Source organism: Pezoporus occidentalis, unplaced genomic scaffold, assembly GCF_034315485.1.
Source record: "Pezoporus occidentalis ecotype Australia unplaced genomic scaffold, CSIRO_AGI_Poc_V1 ctg83, whole genome shotgun sequence".
NCBI classification, from domain to species: domain Eukaryota; kingdom Metazoa; phylum Chordata; class Aves; order Psittaciformes; family Psittacidae; genus Pezoporus; species Pezoporus occidentalis.
The window spans coordinates 3,094,991-3,118,996 of NW_026916192.1; the positions used below are offsets into that span (position 1 = coordinate 3,094,991).

Here is a 24,006-nt window from a genome sequence, read left to right on the forward strand (position 1 = left end):
CTTGTTTCACATGTTCTTTAATTTCAAACAGAGGGATTTTTGGTTGTGGTTGTTTCTCAGTTACTTTATATAGAAAACAGAACTCAGGATATGGCATTTCAGGACATCATGTAGAGCAAGAGAAGTATAGTTGCAAAAACGTAGAATACTACAGTTAAGTCACTGCTGTGCCCGAGAATTAAGGAAGTGTTATGATGAAGAGATGAAAATGTCATACACAATTGCTAAAGAAAAGGGATGACAGTTTTCTTTCATTAGGCAACTGCAACATCAAGTATCTCAAGACATTAACAATCCATTTTTGTATGTATGTAAATACACACCATGTAAATATGCCGACTGCTAAATCAAGATTACAATTAGAAGTGCAATTTTACATGTGCAGTGAATAAAAACTGTATAGTTTACTGGTGAGAAGAAACTACAGCCATCTGCAAAATGAGGTTCCAACTTTATCCCATTCACAGCATTTCAGGACAAAAAAAAGGACATTTCAGGACATGGAATACCACCACCAAGCAGTTACAATCCTGTAGTGTTAGAAAATTACGTTCTGGTACATCAGTCCCTCTCAATGTGACACACCTGGCATCATCTTGCTCTTCAATCCCTAAAGCTATTCAATGCTAACTTGAAGCTGGGTGCTTGGCTTACATATGCAATTGTTGCAGTTGTGCAGTCACAGCTGACAAGTGCCAATGCAGAGCAATAGTTACCATCAGTCATGCATGGAATATTTGCTTTAAGATGTAGATAACTACATAAAAATAGTAGAAATCATTTTGCATTCATTTCCCAGTATGAGGCTTCAGGACATTTTAGATACCTATTTATTCCAGATTTGGCCAGAGAGTGCAGACAGGAGTACACAGCTCCACAAAATGAAGGCTACCTAAGCAGCCTCTACCAGATCCCATGAAAATTAATGATAAATGTATATGCAACTGGGCATCTTAAAATAAGAGTAAGGACAATAATTAGATTAAGGAATATATTGATTTGTACTATTATGTATCAGTTACAGTTTTCTTATATCTGGTGTTGTGCAAGGACACCAGACAATCTTACTTAGAAACTCTATGTTTCATGCATAACTTCTGAAGATACACAATGCCTCCAGAATAATTCACTTTCTGTGAATACTTCATGAAAACATTTGCTCTGGGGTCACTGTGTAAGGAACAACTTACAAAAGATCCAGGTAGGTTTAGAACATCCATCAATCTGGTCTGTAATCTGTCTACAGACCGCCTTTTTAGGAACCTCACAAGAAAAAACATCTTCAGATTTCTTTCTGCTGGGTATGAAAGAAGTATCTGGTTGACCAGATACATACTAAGGATTCCACTCATCAGTCATTTTAAGCTCGGCAAAAGCATAACCCTGACAATTCAGTGTTACTGGCTGGTCAGCTGTGTCAGAAATGGTGAGGAAAGACCTCAGAATTCTGTTAAGTTCCAAAAGATGAGCAGTTAATTTAGGAGTTTTGTTTAGGACTGATAGCAGGGGTCAGCCCAACTGCAGGCTACAGCTGTTGCCAACAGATCCTTAACTACAGTCCTCTGTTTGTTGGTCTCCTTGATCACACGTTTGTAAGGCATCTAGCAAAGCATGAGAGCGTTTTCTGAGACCTCTTTATAACCCTGCAGTGCAAACAACAGGGATGACTTTGCTCACAAATGATTTAAAGTTCCAAGTTGCCACAGATCACCAAGTGCATACTGAACACTGGAAGGAAAACGGACATTCTGCTGGCTTTCCCCTTCAGCTGGGAGCTGCCCGGGCCAGCCAAGTCCACTATGGTAGCTAACAGTGTGTGTAAAAGTGCCCTGCAACATTATTACAGATATACTCACAAGAGAGCAGTTCCAAGCTTCAATCCTCCCCCTTCAACCCTCCTCTGCATACAGCCTTTTTTTCAAAGGCCCAAACTTTTCTGAGGCTGTTTTGCAGCAGAACAAAGGGCTCTTGAAAGAGTCAATATCTTTTGTTTAAAGCAAGTTAGGAATTCAGCTTTTCTGATAACACATTTCAGTCATATCAAGATATTTACAACAGCCTCTTCAAAAATACTGCATAGCTCCAACTCCCTTCGGTTCGGGTTCTCTCAAATACATTCATCAAAGCCATGAAAACTAATTTTACAACATCATTTATAACCTTGTCTTTCTGAAAAGGTTCTCTTAAAGTGTTTCATGTAAAAGTTCTCTTTAGCTTCTACTGCCCAGAAAGCATCTTTTTTCTTGATCAGTTGTGCCCAATTTGTCAAACTGAACTCTCTGCCTCATTCTTTCCAGCTCATCTCCCATCTCCTCTGCCCTTTACAGGCATACTTGAATAGCTTTGTCACTTCCATCCTGAGCAGACAAGGCACTCACATTTTAAAATTCTGAAGACACCCCTCTCATTTCAGCTGAACCTTCTGGAGGTACTGCCAGAGTTGTGTTCCTAAGCTGAACACACCAGTAAGATTATTTTCCTCCTATCTTCTCATTAAACATCACATAAAATGTCACTTCTTTGCACTTGCAAAGCAGGAAACCCTTGAGACATAAGTGGAACAAATATAAAGGTCAACGAGCATGGCAGACAGGCTGCAGCCCAAACAGCTTTCCCAAGAAAACACAGGAATAATGAAGGAATGAAAGAAGTTGCTTTTAAAAGACCTACCTCAAACCATGACAGATGCTACTAAAACTTGTCACCGATGGTTTTTGGACCTAATCTAAGAATATACAGGATTCTACCTGCTCAAGAGCTGTCATCCACTTAAGTTCAACGTGTTACAACACATTGAGTGTATGTATTTTGCAGTAAAAGTATGCTTAGCACAAGATTACCTTAACCTTACTTTCAACATGTTACTAAGCATCTTAACTACTGAACCCAGCTAAACTGAAAAATGGGACGTTACCTTTTACCTTGTACCTCAGCAGTCAGGACGGTTACTCTGACCAGCATTTATGTGTATCAGGCTCAGGATAGGGTGGTTTGGATGGATTTTAAGATTAGGCTGGAAAGAAAAATAAATCATCCTCAAACAAGGCTTTCCTTATGCCGTGAACTAAGTTGACAGAGAATACTGTTTCCTCCCCCCACCCCCTAAAGCTGTGAGAACATGACAAAAGTAACAAAGGAAACATTAATTTGGGGGCTTTATTTAATTTTTCTTTTCTTTTTTTTTCCTTTTTTTTTTTTTAAGATGCTACATAGTCAAACAGGATTGGTCTTTTACGGCATAGGACTAGTTTACTACTAATAGTTTTTGTCCCCCTAGACTCACTTACATACAAAACCAGTTTCCTGACCACTGTTTCTCCAATGCTCAGATAATCAGAACTCCCAACAATGGTGTAGTGCCCAAAACACCAGGAGGCAGAAGAATCTCGCATCACTACAGCAGCGAATTTTTAGTTCTAGTCACTGGCTTTAAACAGGTGCCTTTTCATACCATATAGTATTAGTCAATTTTGTGACAATAAGGAAACATGAGATGAAATACATTAAATAAGTTAAATATGCATTAAACATCTCTGAATAACATTTTCATTCAACTAAATGAACCAACAGCAATGTAGCTTGGTCCCTTTATGAGAACAAGGCATTGACCTTTATTCCAAATGAGAGTCATACCAGTCAATATATGCCTCTTAATGATGCCTAGCACACTCAGCATTGCCACATACAATTCTTTTCAGTTTCTCAAGATTCAAGTGCCAAGAAATTGGTAACTTGCACAGAGTTGAAGACACTGACAGAAACTGTTAAATTTATGAGCAGAATGGTGGATTAACATATTTTACAGAAGTTTATCAACACCTCCTGCCTAACCCACCTCCAAACATCCAATAGGGCCAGCTCCGGCAGTGGAGGAAGAGTTTTTTCTATTTTTCCTTTTTTTTTTATTTTTTTTTAAATTTTTTTTTTAAAAAGAGGTCATCCAGCAACATATACCAGGGTCTAAGAATGTTTAAAATGACATATACAATATTCCATTGTAGTGTTAAATCGTGATTTTCTCCCCCCTTCATCACTGAAGCATAATCTCTTTCATTCATCCACTCACTGTACATTTGAAACTTTCTAGATTACGTTACATAGTATTTGTGCAGGGGTAATTTAAAGGCAAGACCTGTGAGATGTCATACATTAAGTTTTTTTTAAACATTGTTATGAATAAATTTAATCCAATGATATGGCAGAACCATCAAACCAATTTACAATTTCCAGCATGCTGCCTCTACAAGGCTATTTTTCCTATAATTACACCAAAGACAAAGAACAAAACCACCAAAGCAAGTAGTCTGGAGCTGAACCCTTCGTCCTTGACAGCAGCTGCAGAAGCAGATATTGGGTTGTTTGTCTGAGGTGCCTTCCTCATCCGCAGTCCATCTTCTTCCTGAAGGAAGAGATATTGATTATTTCTACTGAAAGACAGCTTTAAATATTCTCCCTTATCATATTTATTACAGGTGGCCATAATAAAACAGGTGAAAGCTAATTTAGAACTCTATTTTCCTCAATAATCCTGAGAAGGAAAGTGTAGTGAAAAGAATTCTGTATCTACTTGACTAGCAGAGAAAAATCCACATGCTCTTAGAATTTTTCTCCTGTTGACTAAGGTAACAGGGGAAGCAATGAGGAAGCCTTGTCCAAAATCTGCAGAGCTCCAGATCTTCAAAAGCAGTGATGGAGGGAATGACATGAAGGTGCTTTTCTTGCTCTGTAATCAAATACAGCACTGTTGGGGAAAAGGCTTTTCAGTATAACTAAAATTGATTGTGAAAAATACGCAACTTTAAGGCAATTATGTTCATCATTTGCCTAGTTAGATGTCACAAGCGAATTTTATCAGCATTTGAAGGGCAATCTATTTCCCCCATCATATTAATCCTGACATTTTGACATGAAACTAATGGCAGTAATTAGGATATATTCTTGGTATGAGTTTGACAGCTCTCTCAATTTAAAGATATGAGACAACAGATAAAACAACATCATAACACAAGATGTTGCGCAGCACAGCTGTGTGTTAGCACACTCCATTACACACACACAGAACATTTTAGGAGACAGCAAAATGAGACTTTTGTTACCAAACTTGTATACAGCCAAAGCACTAGCGTTAGACTTTACGTGGTACAGTATTATAGTGCAAAACCATAAGATACTGAAGCGAAAGCCTCAAGTCTATACATAAAAAAATAACTAATAAAAATATAATAAAAGTTATTGCAGCCTTAAAAATTGTCAGATAAGCGAAATTCTAAAGACTCTGAGTACGTCAGTGCTTCTCACTTTTGAATTTAAAGGGGCAAGAATACAAGAAGAAGGTCGTGTCTCAGCCATATACATTTTTAATTCTATGTGCAGAGCAAAACTGGTTTACAAAAGTCTAAAGAATTTCTTTATGCATCAGCCAAGCCAAGCAGCATCAACGCTGCCAGAACAGAGTTCCCTTCACTGAGCTCCAACAGGCACAAATTCCAAATTTTCACTGGTGCTGTTATCTGTGATCTAGGCATTTACAACAGATGAAACTGCTGTAAAAAGCGATTCTCAGCATGGTGTTAAAGGCTTCCCATTTACTTGATTTCAGGGCAATGTGTTGGATTTGATAGGAAGCATATTTCCTATTAATCTGTCTCACTTTGGTCATTTTAACTGTAATGTATTATAGATGTATTGTAGGTGCAATTACTAAAACAGTATTTGCACAACAGTGCCCTCAAGCTCCCATAAGTTTGAGAGAACAGGGCAAAATCCAACACTGAATGCCTGCTTCAGACTGAGGAAAACAGGTGGAAAAAGAAAACAGAAGAGAAGGAATTAAGTAGTTTGCTATCCAATCAGTTTCCCTGACTGCATGACTTGGATGCCCCTTTCAAAGAAGCATTTATTTCAACACTTTCAGCTTATAGAGGAAAAACCTACACTATCTTTTAATTTACATTAGAATATTAGAGTATCATGCCAAGGTCAGGGAACCAAACCTTTAAGTTGGAAGCTTCTTTTTCAGGAAAAGGGTAAATCTGGAAAAAAATAAAGAAGTATCTTTACCTTAAACTGTTTATTCTCCTCCCGTAACCTCTGAACTTCTACTTGAAGCCTCTTATAGTCTTCCATTATTTTCTTAACTTCAGTGTCATCCAAAGAACTTATTGATTTAGACATTACAGAGGAATCTGTCTTTGTTGCAGTTGTGGATACAATTTTATTTATTTCTATGTCATGCTGTTAAGAAAGGATAGAGTGATTTTTGGTTAGTTGTTAACATCACACCACACACCTGATATTTAGGAGAATCATGTAAAATTGTCTTTGTACACCTGACACGTGCCTGTATCAAAAGAAATGAACAACATTTTTCTTTCTGTAACCTTTACTTCCCATTTCTGTTTCAAAAAACACACCAGATCAGCAGCAGTAAGTGCAGACAGAATGAACTTGACTTTTCAGTCCCTGCATACATAGAAAAGGAAGTATCCTTAGTCCACGTCATACAATGTGAGTGGGAACTTACTTGCTCATGGTCTGCTTGTGGAGTATTAGTGCTCTCCTCACCTTTCCCCTCCCCAGGCACAAACAAAAGCAGCTCCTTCAGGAACCAGGGATTGCCAGGAGCTACCCTCCTGCTGTGCTGTGGTTGCCCCTCTGTTCTCTCCCTAGAGCTGGCTGTCACCTCTCCATCTTAATGACATTGTAACAATGGGAATTAAAAGCTGCCCAGTGCAAGGCGGAACAATTGTGCCTTCAGCACCTACCTACTAGGAAACATTTCTCAGTGTATTCAATCCGTTACCAGTTCTACATTTGACACTACATACTGCCATTAAAAATTAATGCGTTCATTAACCTAACAAAAAAGGATCCTGCAATATTATAGCTGCTAATTGCAACATAACCCCTAACTGCAGTTATGTGTTCCTTACTAGCTTTCTACCAATCTACTTGCTAAAATCAGTGCTGTACCAAGGAAGCAAAAGGGGGTGTTGGACAGGAAAATTAATATTGCTGACAGTTACACCTGCTTCAGGATGAACTCTCAGCTTTATGACCATCAATCACAATCTTTCAATTTTTAAAAGAATATTCTTTATCCTGCAATATTTCACTAAATGAAAACAGATCACCTCAGAGACTTCTTTGTGCTGGTGTTGTACGTGCATTGTTCAAATTAGCTGCTCCTTACATTAAGCTTCACTAAGATTTTTAAATAGTTTATATTGTGTTTTCAAAAGGTGATGCCATCCAGGCAGTGCAACAGAGGGTTCTGTCTTTTGCTTGTATAGCTGTCTGTATAAACATGCCATTTTACATGATTTATTGTGGTATTATGTTAAAACACTCAATATGCAGTTTGAAATACTCACTGGCTTATCATTTTCCGCTGGTAGCTCAAACACACACCTAAGTTTCGAATCCATGAGTTCTTCTGGTTTTGCTTCTTTCCACTAGAATAATTTATTATTAATTTAATATTAAACACTAGTATAAAGGCAGATGAAAAATGCAGTGTGACGTAAATATCATCTTACAAAAAGCCCACAGGTGTCTATCATGTTACCATTAAAAATGAAAAATTAAACCAAACATGTAACTGAGTGGTATCAAAGAAAGACCAGATACTATGAAGGAAACAGATTCTAAGTAGTCAGAAAAAACCCCACATGTAATGTATGAGAGAACTGGGAATTGTGTAAGAGTAATGAGCATAGATAGGGGGAGCTATGGTCCTGATTGGGGGGGGGGGGGGGGGGGGGGGAAAAAAAAAGGAGGGGTACATTAAAGGAAGGGAAAGGTAACAAAACCCTTAATCACTAAGTGTTAGTTCTGAAGTCTTTGTTCAGCAATTTCTGCTTTCCAAATTCCACATGAGGTTTTCTTCCTGACTGGTATGAACTAAAGGGCTGTTCTCCCTCCTTGTTTTCCACCTCATTTTTCAGGATCAATGTCTAAATAATAACAGATGTGCTACATATAAAAAGAGAGTTTCTCCTCTCATCCTTCTCTCCCCCCAATTATGGAGTCTACCATAAACAAGTTCCCTTTCAATATTTTTAATAGGGATTAACAGTTATAAATCTTTGCTCAATATCTGCTGTAACCCTGAACTGAAAAGACTGATTCATAGTAGTCATACACAGCAAGAAGCATCCACATTTACATCTTGGATATCTCACATGCTTCTCTTCACTTTGACCATACTTCTGGTAGCATGGTATTGCTCAGCATATCTCAAGTAGGTGTCAAATTATGGCTAACCCCTGTGGAACCTGAGCAAGTATTTGACTCATCCTAAATAGCAGAATCGTACTTCAGATCTTCTGTGGCTGAAGTCAGAGCTGTATTTCGAGCTCCTTGGCTGCCTGTGAAGTGTTGAAAGCTTTATAGTACTCCAGTAATTTGTCTCACCTGTTTATCCAGAATAGGAAGAGCCATGGAGAGCGGTAACAAAGCTAACAGCTGATAAAGTGGTACAGGCAAAGAAATCATACTGGTCTGTAGAGCTCTGGAAAACTGGAAGGGCCACCTAGGTCCTAAAAAATGTTCTTTGCTAGCAGAGGAACATTTTCTTGGTATAAAGTAACTCATAAAAATTAAAAGGTTTAGAAAGAAAGGCAATCTGGCTTATCTTTCTAGTGGTGCAGACATTTTATTACTATTGCTGTTTTTCCCACTGGATCTTATTTTGAGGCCATTAAACAAGTATAGCTCCATAAATCTCTTTCAGAAAGGAAATGCTTAACCCTGCAGAGGGCTGCAGCTTTAGAAAGCTATTCGAAAGATGATACATACTGTAAAGACTACTGTAAAAAAGCCATAGGTACTCTGAGGTTTTTGAGGTTGGCTTTTTAAAGTAATACACATACATACAAACACACATAAGACCCACACCTTAGAGTAATAGCCTTTTCTTTTTTATTGTGTCCTCACTAGCTACTGAGTATTCTCTCAAGCCAACAAAAGCCAAACTAGAGAAAGCCTTCTTGTGCCTTCTTGCAGTAGCAAATTTTGCTGTTATAGGAAAAGCCATCAATTGACATACCGATTTGTTCCTTTCCAAGTTGTCTTAATGTAGCCTGACACCTTATTTCTACATCTTTTGCCCTTCCTTGCTTCAGCACCTACATGCCTCTGTTACTCTCATTTGTAATCCACAGGACAAAATCTGTGAGGGCCTTCCATTTACCTAAGCCATAAGAAACATAGGTAGGGATAAAGAAAAAAGCAATACTTTAAAATCATCCTCCTGGAAAAAGGGGCTGCTCAAGGGAAGACTCAAGTCTGAGAGTAGAGGCATAAACATAAAAACATGCCACAGACTTAGAGTATATTCTACATATTCTTAGAATATACAGTTCAAGTTGTCCTTGCTAAAAAAATAATACCTTGGAAAAAATACAACTACTTAATATTTTTCTTTTCATGGCTTGGTATCTTATTACTGACAGCACTGTCTTAAAGAAGCAACTACAGATACCAGCTCTTTCAGTGCAAGATTCCTGGAGCTCAAAATAAACAGAAAACACCTTGCAAGGCAGAGATAGAAATCTGGCAAAGCTTTCAAGGATCCTTCCAGTGTGGACAGACAACAGCCCATAGGCAACACAATGAAAGGTCTTATAAAATTATACAATTGTAAAGAAATCCATTTTAATGCATTTCAATACTTACTACTGCTTCCATATCTGAAGTATCAGCTGGAGCAAACATAGACTGAACCATAAACTTGTGTTTACTTTTCTCATTAGGGTCATAGTCAAAAGGCTGTAGCATCACTGCAAGAAAAACCCAAAAATACATTATCTTAACATTGCTCTGATGCAGACATGCACTGGTGATACAGTTACCAGATTTGAGAAATACAAACATTCAAATGGTTTCAAATTGTATGTACATTATGACCAAAACAGCCACTGAGATTGGGAACCTCACTTTGAAATCAAATTTCAAGAGATAAGAGAAACAGACTTCAGACCATCTAGATTTTTGTCTGAGAATTTTGGAAGCGCTGATCATGCTACAGTATTTCATATACAAACTACAGCAAGATAATAATAGTAATTCATAGTAAATAGGGTAATTTACATATCTTCTGGGACAGAGGGAAATATCCTCCAAGAAAACATCTTTTTTCCTTCCTCCTTGGGGCAGAAGTAATAAGCTGGCATTTTAAATAGTTGTACACATTGTATTGCTGATGGTTCCTGAGAAAGACTACAGGGACAACCTCAAACATTTTAAACCTTGAGGCTCAAGTCTCAGGATGGAAATTTCCTCTACAGGGTTTAAGATTTAAGAGTCTCATGGTATTTGTTTTATCAAGTGCAAATATTTCTCTTCCAAAAATAAGTTGCTGAAAGTTTGTTACCAATTTAAAGATGGCAGTTTAGGGTTAAATGCTATATTAACTTAGCCTCTGAAAGGCATGCAAGAAATCTATTTCTCTCCATTTGAAAAATCACAAACATTCCAGCATTTGCTTATGGAGAAAATGACTGTGTTCAGGGGCAGAGAGGTTTAAGGGGTGTGCGTGCTTTTTTAAGATGTTATTTATATAGCACATAACATAGTATATAGTAAAGTATATCATATATTATTTATATAATGTTTGGAATTTCTATGTCTCATCTTTTTTGAGTAAAGAACTAACATGTTAAAGTAACCTGATGAGGCATAATTATGTATTTCATACACATACATTTCATTATTAGATACTGCAAAAAGCTACCACGCCCTCAAGTTTAAAATGAACTTGCATATACTGCAATTACTGCTAACATAAAAAATGGTGGCCGGGTTTAAAATTCACTTTTCACAACCCATGAGCTACTTCAGTCCCTCAATTCAATCGCTAAGAAGAGAAGCGGCTCAAGAATTAGGATTACTTTCATTGACATTATGTGCCCAAATTCACATGCACTAACTGCAGGGTTTGTCATATAAAAGCAATATCCAAAAGATCCCATTTACTGCTGATGAAGGCAAGTCAAACCAGTTCACTTCCTTCAATGAGTAGAATATGTTATGGACATGCCACCTTTATTATGCACACAATCTGTGGCTATCAACAACCTCGTGACTTTTAAAGCCCCACAAGATGGAAGGCAGCAAATTCTCTCAGATGAGGTCTTTTAAGAATTATTATATATTTTTAACTCACCTTTCAGTAATCAAACACTAGTCCAAAAAAAATGTTTGCTTATTAACAGGCTGCTTTTAAAACTGTTTTTCCAAACAGAAATGACTGCACTGTGAAAGCACAAACATTTCAAAACTGCACGATACCTCACTGAAAAGCAGCAGTGTAAGTTTTCCACCCCTGTAGTAGACACCTAACTTATTCCAAGCCCACATAATGTGTAAAATCCAACTGAGTAGTTAAAACTATCCACTGTTATGGAACTTCCCTAGGTCTGCAGTTAGATCAGTTTGCTCTGCAGTGTGCAACTAGAAACTCATTTGAAAATCCTTATTTCCCAAGTGGTAGTGCTGAAGCCATTCTCAAAAACCAGTGACTGCTCTAAATTCCATTCACTGAATCATAAGAGCAAGCGGCTAGAGAGGGCTTGACGGTACAAATGTTGTTAGTACTTGTATTTTTAGATCAATACATGAAAGTCACATTGACACAAATTATTCAGCGAATGTCTTATAAGCCAGATGGGAAGCTCAGAAATAAGTACTTTGTTCAAGAGGAAGCCAAACCATTTCAACATTTATTCACACACTGTTGGGGGTTTCGGTGAAAGATCAGCTCCATGTAACTGTCCTAATTGCTGAAGAATTGGCTACTGTGAATGTGGCTCTGTTGTTTTGACTGGAAATTGCATAACTTGCACAAGAACTGTGTGGGAAGTGTATGTTTCCTTTAAAATGCCTTACTCAAATCAGTCAACTCATCTCAAAAATTTCTGACCAGCTTTCATCAGAACCCAGAGTTCTAAGTAATAGAACGATTAACATGAACTTCAAATTTGCTAGCACCAGCATCCCTCAGGCAGGGGTGTGTATTTCAACCACTTTCTTAAACTCATCACCCTCCAGCTAAAGCACCAGAAGTATTCTACCACAAGCAAAGACTGTAAAGTCATTGAGACTCCAATGGAATGAGGAATAACACAGGTTATATTTGTTACCCCATTTGGCGTTGTCAAAATTCAAACACAGAGGACTGACGATATGTACATCCTGTGCTGAAGTGTTTCCAAAGAAATGGAGAGCAGTTTTCTTACACATTGCTGCTACACCCCTGGTATTTTACACAGGGCTTTGTAGATAGCAAAGGCAAGGCAGGGACCACCTAATATACTCTTTCCTTTTTCTAGGACAGTTACTGGCAATGTTAATAACAATGTCAAAAGCATTAAACTCTTCTGGCTTCCTAGAGCAAACCTGCTTTCTCAAGGAACAGTGGGAATCTGAAGCAAGGAACATGGAAGGAGACTAAACCCTATCCATAACGCCTGCTAGGATCTGGCACTCCCTTCCACAAGTAGAAGGAACAGAAAGGTCTCCCTGCTCAGATCATCAGCAACCTTCCTCTAGTTTCCATCTAAAATTATTAATGGCCTGTTTACTTGGTCCTAGACCAATACTGCCCTTCTGCTTAAATATCAAGGAAGGGGAAGAATCATGCACTTCTGGCACACTCCAAAACATCAATCACAGTAACTCTTGGCCTTCTGGTAAACGAAGCAAGCCAGACTCAGTGGGTCCTTTCCAGGCCAGGCTCCCCATTCATTCCCTGCACCTGTCCTGGCTTCAACTCCTCTGTATGAGCTGCTCCCATGAGACATTCAGGAAATCTTACTAGTGCCTTGGACAAGAGCATTCGTACTCTTCTCTCTTCCATTATCCAGCCTGTTTGCACATACTACATTTGCCTTATTCCCAGCCTCATTATGTCAGCATTCTGGTCACCCTGGCCAGCCCCTTCATTTAACAAGCTTGCAATTATAGCAGGAGGATTTTATTCTCCAAGTGCATGATTCTGCAGTTTCTCTGATGAAACTCATCCTCTGTTTCTCTTACTGTAGCCTTCAAGGACACCCAGTTCTCCAGCGTCTCCTCAGCCTCCCAACTTCACATCATGATCAGGGTTTTTAGTGCACTCTTTGTGCCAGAATTGCTTATAAAAGCATTAAGCAAGATTAGTACTAGGAATCATTCTCAAGAAATGTCACTAGTAACTTCCTGCTATTTCCATTCACCACATCACTGTTTACTTACTCTTAAGTAGTCCGTTCAATAGCCTATGAATCTGATTTCTTTTCTAGCTTTACTGGTGATTTTCCCAAATAGCACTGCCTGAAATTCTTTATGGTCTGGATAGACCAAATCTACCACATTCAGGTCACCTTTACATAAAATACCCCAACAAGCTACAGGAGCAAGCCTCAAGACCAACGGTGCAATTTGATCAGCTCTGCTAGAGGTGAGTGAAGGACACTCATCTCTACAGAAACAGGCAGAATCCAGGGCACCATTGCACATTTGTTCCATGTTTACATAGTTCCTTCTCTAAATATTTCAGTCATACAAAAATATGTCAAATCTGTGAATATCAAGATAAATTCTTCTAAAGCAAGCAGACAAAACCAAACCTTGGCAGGCACTACCTAGTCCTGGGAGGCCCAGGGGAACAGGGTGCAGCAGCAACATTACCCTGGGAGAGTTAGGGGCTGCAGCAGTGGATGGGACACGATTGGTGTCTTAGAGAAAGGAGCAGACCCGTTGTGACCAAAGAGAAGAGCCGCTGCAGAAGCACCCTCCTGAAGGCAACAAACTGCCTTTCCAAAACCAGGCAAGTTTACAAAACACTAAAAACTCCCCTCCAAGGATATCTGACAGCAACCTAAGGCTAATGTCAGCTTCTCCCCATTTTTTTTGGAAGCATGTTCACACTGTTGTCTTCAGTGGGACAGTGTGCACAGATGGTACCATCTGTACTTCCTCTCTCCTCCCGTTAAGCACCTATATCTGCAGACTCATCAGTATAGGCTTATAATTTTTCCACTTTTCCTCTGTAATCCATTCATGCCTTTTATTCAGAATTCAACCTCCTGGAAGCCACAAAATCAGATATCTCTGTGGAAATAAGACATGTTTAACAAAAATGTAATGTGTGCAAATACTCTTCAAAGTATTTCACAGTAAATGCAATGAAATCAGATGACAGCACATACATACACTTCCCAATAGTTACATAAACTCAGCTGTTAAAATTAAATGCCTTTACATAATAGGTGAAAACACGGGCTACAAACCTGACATTGCAGCAAGCAGTGCATGCTGACAGGGCCTTAAATCCTGACGGTTTGGAGAAGCTGCGTAAGAAGCCAGTATTTGAGACTCTACTAGAATAAAGCAAGCTTTTCTAGCATTCTGTATGTTTTTAATGAACCACCATACTAGTACAAAACAAAGTGGAATAACATTCCAACTCCTGCCTCTGTGTTAAGGCAGAATATTCTCTCATATACTTTCATCAAAATAGCACAGATACAGTTTTACAGGAGTGCAACAAACGTAACTGGTTACTACAATGCAAGGAAGATACGGCTGCCCCAAACTCAGCTTCAGCCAGTAACATTCTTGCTACCCTAACAAATTGTTCCAGAGCTTCATGCTATTATACTTAGGCACTGATTTTTCAAGAGACAAGGTGCGGTATCAACACAGTGCTACCAAGCAGCTCTGTTAGAAGCTAGTAGCAATTCTCAAGAGGACAGATTGCATACAGTATATACAGCCCAGCTAAAGTGTCTGAAGTTACAACTGAATTAACTATAATAATTTCTCACAGTAGTATTTACTAGGTTTACAAGTCCTATATTTACACCCTGTGCAAGACTGAATTACATGATTGAAAAATAATCGACTTAGAGGCAATGAAACGACTTCCACTTATTTTCCACTTAACTCCAAAATCAGCCCTCCGTTCTTAAGCAAGATTACTCCAAAGCAAAGGTTCAACACATCTCACCCCTTTCTGTGAATCTGGAAAAAATTCTGTTCTTTAAGTTGATTAAAGTCCCATCTTTGATCCCACCTATCCAAAAGATCTCTTCTGCTAATCAGAACCAAAGACACTACCACCTTCAAGTCCAAAATTAGGTCCAGAGCGTGGCTTAAAGGAGCTACCAGGAGTGCAAGGTATACAGCTCTTTGAAAGACAAATTCAACCACAGCACAAGATAAAAACAGCTTCAGTTTAGAATGTTTTAGTAAATTAAGAATTAACATTTATAATAACAGAAATCTGTAACACATCTACCTATAAATTTACCTTAATATAGTACCTAAAAAATAATGAATGTGTACTACCTGCATTTTAAAATATAATGTTAATATAAGGATTGGCAATTTAGGAGTGTTATTATATTACTTCTTTTCAGTATGAAAATATGTTGAACCCAAATCTGAACTTATGATTAAATATACCATAGCCATTGCAAAACTAACTGAATCATAAATCACTCTAAACAAAGTTATCAGAAAAGGGAAATTTTTCAAAGTTATGTCAGCAAGAGCAAAGCATAGCTTAGGGTTAGCACAGTTATCTCTCATAACAGGACACATTAAGTCAGGTCTTGGACTAGATCCATATTCTATCTGGTATGCAGCTGGGAAGAGCTGAGCTGGAAAAGCAAGTAAGATTCAGGCATGCTGGTAGCATAACAAAAGATGGTTCATACCACACTCTACTATACTATATTCTGCTCAAGGTAGAGTGAAGGGTCATTGCAAGCAGGAGTTTAAGAAAACACTCGATGTTGAGATCAAAAAAGCATGGTATGTGCCTGCAAAGGAAGTGAGCTTTTAATTTTGAAAATTCATTTGAAAGATTAAAAGAATCCACATCTTTATAGCACGAAGATAATTTGTAGCTAGGAACCATGCTAATTTTCATTATCACTTCATTGATTTCTGCACATTTAATATGCTTGCCTGCAGCTAGCAGAGATGACAGACAGCTTTAGTGGGGAGTTGTCCTGAGTTTTAAAGATCAAAATTTCTCTCTGGAGAGCTTTCTCATTTACATACTAGGCATTTCAGAGCTTACTGGGTACATGCTAGCCTTCTCCTGAAGCAGAAACGCTTTGCCTGCCCCACCTGTAGCTACCACACTGCACTGGTTATCTCCTCACCGTGACATTCCCCAGAGATTATCTGCAAGCAGAGCACAATTCTGCAATCATATGCACATTCAACCGACACAGCAGAAATCCCAAAGACAACAGATCAATAAGTGAGCCAATGCAGGTATGCACAAGAAGACTTACATTAGGATTAGAGACTCTTACTGTTACAGTGCAAAGTATATTTGGGATCATTTTTTATTTTGTTGAAGCAAGCTTTCCAAGGGTGAAGTGTTCAAATATTTTACATTTTAAGTAAAAAACTACAGTCTTGATTTTTACATTTTCATTATTTTTCAAGCAGTAGTTTTAGCTCCCCATTTTTTTTATTCCAGGCTAGAAAAGGTTGGTAAGAGACTAGCAGCAAACTGTAAAACCTATCTGTAAGTAATTTTTCTTACCGTGAGAATATTAACATTTAGTAAACAGTAAAACAAATCTGAATGTATTTTACAGAAATCATTTTCTTAACTAAGAAGAGTCCAGCTTCATTCATGCAGCATGCCACTACTGCATGCTTTGATAGAAGTTCTTTTTTTAATCGATAACATGGACTGGAGAAGTCATTGAGAAAATATTCTTTTGGGGCATTTATCATCAGCAAGTTAATAATATACAGACATTCTGTCTATGAGAAATACTCAGCTCTTTATGCTTTGAAAGTAAGCCACTCCTAGCTTTTTCATTACCAAAACTTAGGTAAGTCAAGAGCTACTGACTCAGAGAAAAACATTAGGTTTTCCTATGGAACCACAAAGATTTAGTCACTTGACATTTTTAACACCAAAGCACACTGCATCTTCAAGGAACACAACACAAGCGTGGTTTGAAAGGAAATGTTTTCATTATTGGTTACATTAGGCAGCTCAACAACAGCCAACATCAGTCTTGACTGGTGTGTCTGCAGCCCACTCGATTTGATCCTTCCTTTGACATACCCATCCAAGCACTTGTTTTGACCCTGCAGGGAGCTGGTTCAGAAAGATAAACTGGCAACAAACTAACTGTGCAAAAATAATCCCACAGGGAGGGCAGGGCTGCAGCAGTACTGGTCTGGAGAGGCTGGCTAAGGCTGTTAATGAACTACAGAAGTAATTTATGTATTTCTCCCTTTTTTTCCCCTCCAAAACAAGATATAAAACCAAGGCTATTACTGCTAGACTAGGAATAAAGGAAGCAAGGATATACGAAATGGCTGCTTCTACATGGAATCACAACCTGTTGCTTTTACAAGCATTCAATAATACTTTCAAATGGCAAAGCATTCTAAGAAATAACTGATTAGAAGAAGCTATTTTTGATCACCAAAAATCTGCTTGAATGACTTACCAGAAACATTAATTGATGTTCCTGCATCAATAATTCCACTGTTAGGCCTTACACAGTATCTACGTGGTGCTGTGGTCTTAACTTTGAAGCACACATTTCTGTCTGTAGGATTGCCGAGTTTCAGGTTTGTAGTGACAACATCTGTGAAAGGACCTGAGGAGAACAAAAGCAGACGTGAAATCACACAGAAGGGACTTCTCAAGCAGAGGCTAAACAGGCTCTAAGTCTCAGTTCACAAATCTTATAAAGTAATTAGATGTCCAATTTCCATCTATGGCACATACAGGTAATCATGCACGCAAAGCTGCAGGTGCAGCAAGGCCTCTGAGCATTCTCACACACAGCATGTCCAACACAACTGCTCAGGCTGATCATTAACAGAAAAACAAAAAGGGAAAAATCATTTATACATTGTTCCAGCACAGCATTCCAACAATGCCAAATTCTCTGCTGCATCACAGTTACCCTGTTCTAACTACTGAATATCAGTAAAACCAGGCTTACAGAGATACCATATATGTTACAGGTGATAAATAGGGGAGTACACCAGTGTACATGAGCTAAAAAGGGAATGGTGACAAAATTCATCTGCATATGCAAGCTGTGCCTCCACACAAGCAGGATTTCACCAGGTATTCAGAAATGCCACACCAAAACCAGCCACATCAGCATTCAGGGGGCACCCTCTTTGCCTACCAAATCTTTGGTTTTAATTTTTAAATAAAACCTTCATAAAATATCCCACCTGACCCAAGGCAGGAAATGACCATGTGGAAATTGGAAAATTCTTGGATGCTGAGAGCACTGGCAAAGATTTCCATGTTAGAAAAGCCAGAACCAAACCATTATCAAGTTCTGGGATACCAAGCGCAGGCAAATCAGTTTCTCACAGCCTCACTACCTAGTCGAAACTGCCAAAATCCCTCAGGTTAGAGGCAAGGTGAGTTTACTGATTCACTGTAAGACCCTGATAGATCAGACAGGTAACACACAACAACAGTGCATGCTCAGATGGTAGAAAAATAAAACACCTAAGCACATTTTGATCAACTGTCTTCTGCATAAAAGTAACTAATTTGATGCTTGAATAAAATATCTTCATCTATCCTCAGAAGTAAAAAAGCAAATTGATCAAAAAAAGTATTGAACCTTTCCTTGCAGAAATGATAGCCCTAAAATTCCAAAAGGGTGAATGATGATGATGATAGAACACTAGCAGGCAGCATTCCACCATCCTTCTCCTGCAGCATGGTTGGCTTAAAATAATTTAAGTTCACTTCCTTTTCTACAAACTTATCACACAAACTTATCTCCTAAGATAATATTTAATACAGCTGTAGAAGTACTGCAGTCTTGCAACCTTTATCCTTCATCTAATTTAAATAATTGGAAGGGCAAAAAACCCAAAACAATCACACACACACACAAAAACCCAACCAGACAACAACGGAACATCATTTCTGCCTGAGCTCCAACCAAGCCTAGCTTTGCATTTACACTGCAATTTGGTAGCAAAAAAAAACTGAAGCAATAAATTTTTCATATCCTATGACAAAGATTTCACTAAACCTGTGCCTGGTGAAACACTGGGAGCAAAAGAGAATGAAACAGGTGTTGAGCTTTCTCTGTGTTCTGCATGCAGAGACTTCTGAGTCTAATGGAAAACACTGGGCAGAATAGCCATGAGCCATTAGAGAACTTGAACAAGCCAAACCAGCAGAAAAACCCAGCAAACATTCAGGTGTGTTAAACGCAGTGGCAGATCTTCAAGATAGCTCTAATGGAAGAACATTTCAGAAGAAATTACTCAATGCCTAAACACAAAGGAGGTGCCTTTACTAAAAAAATCACAGCTTGAGCTATTCCAGCACAGAGGGAGAGTGGTCTCTACAAAGCCCAACATACGCAGCTGCATCCTCAGTAGTACTTTACTAGTCTGCATGCTGGGATAGATTTCCTGTGGGAAATACCATGTTTGTACTTGGCTGATCCATGAACGCATGCCGGATTTGTGTGCCCCAGCATAGAGCTGCTGTTTGTAATGGTAAAACAACAATTCTGTGTGTAAAATGATTTCCGAATGGAGTTACTTAGCGCTAACACAGATCATATCAAAATACTTGGCAACAAAACGTTTTAGCAGATCAAATTCATTTCTTCTTGTCTGATTGACGTTTTCTGTCCACTAAACTTTAAACAGTTTAAGTTCCATTTTCCCCAAATTACAGAATTTACAGATGAGCCAGCACAACTCTACTAGAAGGCTGATGTCCACTTTCAGCAAACTTGTGCGCAGGCATGTGCCTTAGGGCACTGCTGTTCAAATACTGTAGCAAAGCAAAACACAGCAGCCAAATACAGGATTAAAGTGCCATTTTAGGTGTTCTGAAGTGTGTAAAAAAAGAAATAGACAACAGAGCATTACTCAGGGTAATTAGGGCATGGCAGTGAAATATTATCAGGTTGGCTGGCCTGTCTTTTCAAGAGTGAGGCCCGCAGACTGCCAACTCAGGTTGAAATGAAACCCTGATAGCCTGCTGTTAGACTACTATAACCTAGATCTGACATTTTCTGGGGAGGCTGGAGTATGTGGGCGAACTGATCCCAGTATAAATAAAAGCTAATTCTGCACTGGAGTTACACGCTTGCTCTCTACATCTGGATTTGAGCACTGCAGGTAAGGTTGGGTTGGGTATTTACAGTTGTATGAGACACGTATCTACCCTGAAGCTTCATTTTTCAATGCAAGGCATTAGGACTTGTGGAATCATACCCACAGGTTCAGTAAGGTTCAGTAAGGTAAAATGCTCTACACTTCTTTCCATCGCCTTTGTCCTCACTGCAAGTGGAAGGACTATGTATACAAGTATACACACCACCTGGACAACGCCTGTACTCCCAAGGTGGGCTGTAAGCACACATACAGTCACTCAGACTGGTGCATCTGGGTGGTACTTGGACAAAAGCAGCAAGAAAGCCAACAGTATCCTGGCCTGCAACAAAAGGAGCATGACCAGCAGGTTGAAGGAGGTGATCCTGCCCCTCTACTCCGCTCTTGTGAGACCTCACTTGGAGTATTGTGTGCAGTTCTGGTGTCCTCAACATAAAAAGGACATGGAACTGTTGGAACAAGTCCAGAGGAGGGCCACAAGGATGATCAGGTGACTGGAGCACCTGAAGACAGGCTGAGGAAGTTGGGGCTGTTCAGCCTGGAGAAGAGAAGCTGCGTGGAGACCTCATAGCAGCCTTCCAGTATCTGAAGGGGGCCTATAGGGATGCTGTGGATGGACTCTTCATTAGGGACTGTAGTGACAGGACAAGGGGCAACGGGTTCAAACTTAAACAGGGGAAGTTTAGATTGGATATAAGGAAGAAGTTCTTTACTGTAAGGGTGGTGAGGCACTGGAATGGGTTGCCCAGGGAAGTTGTGAATGCTCCATCCCTGGTGGTGGTCAAGGCCAGGCTGGACAGAGCCTTGGGTGACATGGTTTAGTGTGAGGTGTCCCTGCCCATGGCAGAGGGACTGGAACTGGATGATCTTAAGGTCCTTTCCAACCCTAACTATTCTATGATTCTGTGATTCTAAGTTGACTCTGCAGTGGAGACTGACTCTTACTGTGTACCTGAACAGAAACTGCACTCAAACACATTTATTTCATAATACACAAAATACTGTAATTTTGATTGCTCTTAATATTTCTAGATAAGTGAAACATATTAAAACAGGATGCTTTCAAGTGACAATTCACACACACACACAAAAAAGGAACTATTTTTCTCCTTTGTGTTTAAAAGATCATGAGAAAAATGCCACTGGTGTCATTCCAAGGACAAAGTTATGGGAACCTCAGATTGTGTACATGCATCATCTGACATGGGGTTGTCATGGGAGCAAGCTGTCCAGAAGGAAGAATGTAGTAAATTGAATTTGGCGGTGAAAGTCTGGAATGTTCCACAAGGGCTTGATGACTTTTTCTTGCCAGTTAGAATAAAGTTAGCTTGTGTTAATGCAAACTGGACATCCAGTGATACACAAACTAGCAGCACTACTTGAAGGTAAGGAAACATCAGCCGGCCTAGTTTCAAACCACAGCTGTGGCTTTCCACCCAGGCACACAGCCCTTCACATTTGAAGATCCCAGCATTATCGCAAAATTTGCCACGCTCCATTTCCTATTCAAACACCAGTGCTGTATCAATCTCCTAAGAGTGTCATTCTGCAGTGTACTGCATTAGAATATCCTGGATCATTTTAGTAATACAAAAGCCTGGGAATTAGGTCACACGAACATGATGGCAACTCTATTTAAATTTTATATAACTCTCACTGCAATAAAAATTGCCTGTAATTGTACCAGCAAATCCAGGCAAATAACTTTGATCAGCACAGTACTTGCTATAAGTTTCCTGCCACTCACTACTCACAGAAATCATATGACACACCTATATCACAACTGAATCTTAATATGATTTCTCACCTGAACCAAAATTCTGCATTTTAGCTTGGCAAATAAACAATCCTCATACACATGTGCAGCAAGAATGCTGTTGTAGCTCTCTTCAGCATGACAAAGAAGTTAGTGCAAGTATCAGCGGAGGTAAAGCTTCGACAGAAAAGGCTTGGGCAGGGGCATTCAAACCAAAGACGCACAGTCCTCTGCAGATCTGTACATGCAAATATGACTACAAGTTTATAATTAACTACACACATTAGGTGGGACACAGTCCCAGGGTTGCTTTATTCTGCCCTAGTCCTTCTTGCTGCTGAAAGGGGAGGTGATCTGACTTCTCATTTCCACCAACTGCTTGAGCTAGCTGCAGTGTTCATCTGCGTGCACTGAGCTGAGCCAGGGAGCTGTTTGGGCTGAAAATAAATCCACTTACAAGATGGGGAGCGGGCAGCGGGGAAGAGAAAAAGGAGAATCAGTTTTCAGCCAGACCAAGCAGCACTCAAGACACTGGCATCAGGAAAACTGCATCTTTCTGCACAGCATTCTGTCAACGTAAGGCAACAAGGTCTCATACTTAGTAGGTTAAAGCTAGCACTGCAATCACACGAGTAGTGTTGGCACAGTTGTTAAAAAATAATGAAGGCACATGCCCATTTTTTTCCTGCTTAAATCTAATGCAAATTCTCATCTGTTTAAAGTCAAGCATCCCTCAAAAAAAAATCAGTGAACTGGTGCTTTTCAGAGCAATCGAACTGCAGGAACACTTCTACCACTGCAGTCATGTTAAACTGGTAACTGTTGATCAACAAGACAAAGAATAAGTTCTCATCAATGTATTCCCAGAATGTTCTAGATGCACTTTCATCAGTTGTTCCCTACACAACTTTTGCCACTCTAACTCAGCACCACAGACACATAGTCAAAAGCAAGGTAACTGGAAACAGGTAGAAACAGAGGCAGAGCTTCTAGTGAGACAACCCCTCCAGTACTTTTGTGAAAAGCAGTGAAATGCAACAACAGAAGAAAGATGTATTTCACCATGATTTAACCCCATCGAGGCATCAGATGAAAGCCATTAATCACCTGGTATAGTAGTCAGCCAAAGAAAGGTAACCAAGGAATCTTTAGTAAGAGAGATGGTGGAAAGAAGTAGAGGGAAAACTTAAATTGTGGCTGTTCTCTAGAGCCCAAATCCTTCACATTGAGATGTCCTATCTAGCAGATGTCCACACAGAACAGTAATTCATGCAGTGGAAGAGACACACTGACCCTGCATGTGTAAATGTTGAGGGCAGTGGCCAGGTGTGTTATTTCAGGCTCCCTTCCCCATCACACAATGACTCCTGCTCCCACAGCAGGAAGTGCTCTGAGAGTAACAACTGACTTCATTTTATTTCCACAGTCTCTCCCATTTTTGAGGCTGTCTATCATTAATAGAGGTAGTAAAAATAAAAACACTAGCGATGAGCAAGAAGGCTCAATACGAGGTGTAGGATTTGTCTTACTGTACGCTTTTTAAAGTTGTAAGCTGATGACCTTTGAAGAGAAACACTAAAATAAAAAAAGCTGAAATGTCAAGCAAGACACCTTGAGTTCTCAGCCAGGTGCCTGTGAGTCAAGAACACCCAACACCCAATCAAACTCTCCCACCATCTTACTTGTCTTTAGACAAATCACTTAAGGGCTCCACCTTCTTCTATTAAGAGCCTTAAGAGTTGACAGCAACTCCAAAACAGAAGCAGATTTGGACCCTTACAGTTTTCTTCTATGTGAAGTCAGAAGAATACTTATCTAATTATAGAGCATCTTGTGAAGATTAGTGTTTTAAAAAGTACTGTATGCCAGGTTTTAATCATCATCATTTGGCTCTGGAAATATTCATAATTAAGTGAGCATCCACAACTTTTGAAATCAAAGAAGTCAAAGGATGAGAAACAAGAAGTGCCTGTGTTGCATAAACATCTTACTTCACAAGTAACTCACTGAGAGGACCAAAGACCCCAAAATTTGGTTAATTATTTTTAAGAAAAAATTTAGGCTGCTCTTAGTCTTGTGTAAACCACTCACAAACTTTTCAG

The 24,006-nt window shown here is 39.2% G+C and overlaps 1 protein-coding gene across 2 annotated transcripts in view; it reads right to left on the reverse strand.

Annotated features, from left to right (window-relative positions):
• VAPB (VAMP associated protein B and C) overlaps positions 1 to 24,006 on the reverse strand; it is a 35,050-nt gene continuing 11,044 nt past the window's right edge. Inside the window, exons 2-6 of one of the 2 annotated variants that reach the window (XM_062604186.1) lie at positions 17,478 to 17,630; positions 9,679 to 9,782; positions 7,374 to 7,454; positions 6,061 to 6,234; positions 1 to 4,399 (exon numbers count right to left, since the gene is read on the reverse strand). In XM_062604186.1, coding sequence (XP_062460170.1) covers positions 4,241 to 4,399; positions 6,061 to 6,234; positions 7,374 to 7,454; positions 9,679 to 9,782; positions 17,478 to 17,630 — 671 coding nt within the window. In that variant the 3' untranslated portion in view covers positions 1 to 4,240. Of the gene's footprint in view, positions 4,400 to 5,993; positions 6,235 to 7,373; positions 7,455 to 9,678; positions 9,783 to 17,477; positions 17,631 to 24,006 lie in introns of both variants that reach the window. The other variant, XM_062604187.1, reaches the window with a different exon arrangement.